Below are 2500 nucleotides of genomic sequence, written 5' to 3'. Positions count from 1 at the left end.
CACCACTCAAGGTCTAGTGGAGGGGGGAGAAAATATCGGCGGCTGAGCCGTGATTCGAACCAGCGCGCTCAGATTCTCTCGCTTCCTAGGCGGACGCGTTACCTCTAGGCCATCACTCCATGGTGGGGGTAAATGAACAAAGCGCTCATACACGCAAACTGTGACATGTCTGTACGAGTGTGCATGTGCGCGTGACTGAAACCTGGTTGAATGACACAGGAAACGAATGATGAGCGCCCAAATGGCAGGTTCTCAGAAGGCTCTGTACACAGGTAGGCAGCCTGTTGTGTAAAATGACCCCGTGTTTGTTACGCGCTTAGAGCTTGGTCTGTGACCGAGGATGGGCGTTATATAAGTACTCATATATCATATCATCATCATCATCATCATCATAACTATTTAGATGCCTGCAAAGTATGTAGTTTATTTGGAAGAACGAGGAATTAACAGGCCCATTTGGATGGGCTGTAAACCTCGTACAAGTCAAGTCAAGTCAAATCAAACGAGTTGATGATCCAAGTTGAAAACAAAGACCAAGAGACGTCTTAATCAAAGAAACGTCAAGTCAAAGTCAAGCTATGCTAAGTCAAGTAAATTCAAGATGCAGATCCAAGTTGAAAACGAAGACCAAGAGACGTCTTAATCAAAGAAAATTCAAGTCAAAGTCAAGCTATGCTAAGTCAAGTAAATTCAAGATGCAGATCCAAGTTGAAAACGAAGACCAAGAGACGTCTTAATCAAAGAAAATTCAAGTCAAAGTCAAACTATGCTAAGTCAAGTAAAGTCAAGATGCAGATCTAAGTTGAAAACGAAGACCAAGAGACGTCTTAATCAAAGAAAAGTCAAATCAAAGTCAAGCTATGTTAAGTCACGTAAAGTCAAGATGCAGATCCAAGTTGAAAACGAAGACCAAGAGACGTCTTAATCAAAGAAAATTCAAGTCAAAGTCAAGCTATGTTAAGTCAAGTAAAGTCAAGATGCAGATCTAAGTTGAAAAGAAAGACCAAGAGACGTCTTAATCAAAGAAAAGTCAAGTCAAAGTCAAGCTATGTTAAGTCAAGTAAATTCAAGATGCAGATCCAAGTTGAAAACGAAGACCAAGAGACGTCTTAATCAAAGAAAATTCAAGTCAAAGTCAAGCTATGTTAAGTCACGTAAAGTCAAGATGCAGATCCAAGTTGAAAACGAAGACCAAGAGATGTCTCAATCAAAGTCAAGTCACGTCAAGCTATCAAAGTCAAGTCACGTCAAGCTATATTAAGTCAAGTAAAGTCAAGATGCAGATCCAAGTTGAACATGAAGAAACCAAGTGACATCTTAATCAAAGAATTGGGCACCCTTGCCGTCATCTCAAAAACCAACAATGCCCAGACATTTGCAATGTAGGGGCGTGCAGATGCTTTCTTCGCTTTACCAGCGGATGAATTAATTAAAAAGGGCTGAAGAAAGGCACTGATTTGTTGCCATCACTCAGTATAGGGGAAGACTGGCTGGGTGTAAATGGATCCAGTAGCAGGATTACGTGCGTGCGTGCGTGCGTTAACGTGTGTGTGTGTGTGTGTTGTGTGTGTGTGTGTGTGTGTGTGTGTGTGTGTGTGTGTGTGTGTGTGTGTGTGTGTGAATAGAATAGAATAGAATAGAATGCTTCTTATTGTCATAAAACCTTAAAGTTAATAAGACACAATGAAACATAAACATGAGCATATGAAGAAGTGTGTGTGTGTGTGTGTGTGTGTGTGTGTGTGTGTGTGTGTGTGAGAGAGAGAGAGAGAGAGAGAGAGAGAGAGAGAGAGAGAGAGAGAGAGAGAGAACAAGCTTACATACATACATACATACATACACACAGAAATAGATTCAGAGACAGCGATAGAGACACTCGCAAAGAAACACACACACACACACACACACACACACACGCAACCCCGTAAAAAAGGGGGGAAAAAAAGAAGAAAAAAAAGAAGAATGAATATAATAAATCACCCCACCTATACCGCCCCCCCCACCCCCCACTCCTCTCCCCGCCCCCTCCCAACCCCCTTCTTCCCCCCCCCCCCCCCCAACACTCATCACCTCCTGACAATTGTCTGCCCTTGTTCAGGGGCTGTTGAGGGTTGCCGCCCATTAAGTGCAATCGTCTGCAACACCTCTTCCCCCAGCAGGTGCCTCTGCTAGGGGCGATAATTGGCGCCATGAAGCTGTCTGACAGAATGGCACTATTTCTTTCGTTCTTTTTTTTTTCTCTCTCTCTCTCTCTCTCTCTCTTTTTCTTTTACTGGTTTTTTTTTCCCCTTCCTTTTCTCTCCTCCGTTGCGTAGGAATCGTCCCCCCTGAATCACGTGACGACGGGAAAGGGGAACTACTTTGCCCCGCTATTTCGATTGGCTCATCAGCTTTCCGGATGTTGCTTCACTTGTGAAAACTGGTCGAATCTGTTGGTTTATCGCGCTGTGCTGTGCTGCGCTGTGCTGTGCTGCGCTATGCTGTGCTGAGCTTTGCTGTG

The 2500-nt window shown here is 43.8% G+C and overlaps 1 protein-coding gene across 1 annotated transcript in view; it reads right to left on the bottom strand.

Moving 5' to 3' along the window:
• Positions 1 to 2122, bottom strand: part of LOC143291012 (G-protein coupled receptor GRL101-like) — a 194853-nt gene extending 192731 nt beyond the window's left edge. The window contains exon 1 of the mRNA XM_076600599.1: positions 2071 to 2122. Within this exon, the coding sequence (XP_076456714.1) occupies positions 2071 to 2122 (52 nt within the window). The remainder of the gene's footprint in view (positions 1 to 2070) is intronic.
• Positions 2123 to 2500: the final 378 nt, after the last annotated feature.

The sequence above is a fragment of the Babylonia areolata genome, chromosome 16 (genome assembly GCF_041734735.1).
Source record: "Babylonia areolata isolate BAREFJ2019XMU chromosome 16, ASM4173473v1, whole genome shotgun sequence".
In the NCBI taxonomy this organism is placed as follows: domain Eukaryota; kingdom Metazoa; phylum Mollusca; class Gastropoda; order Neogastropoda; family Buccinidae; genus Babylonia; species Babylonia areolata.
The sequence above is the reverse complement of the archived record's forward strand: the minus strand, read 5'-3'. Positions and strand labels throughout refer to the sequence as shown.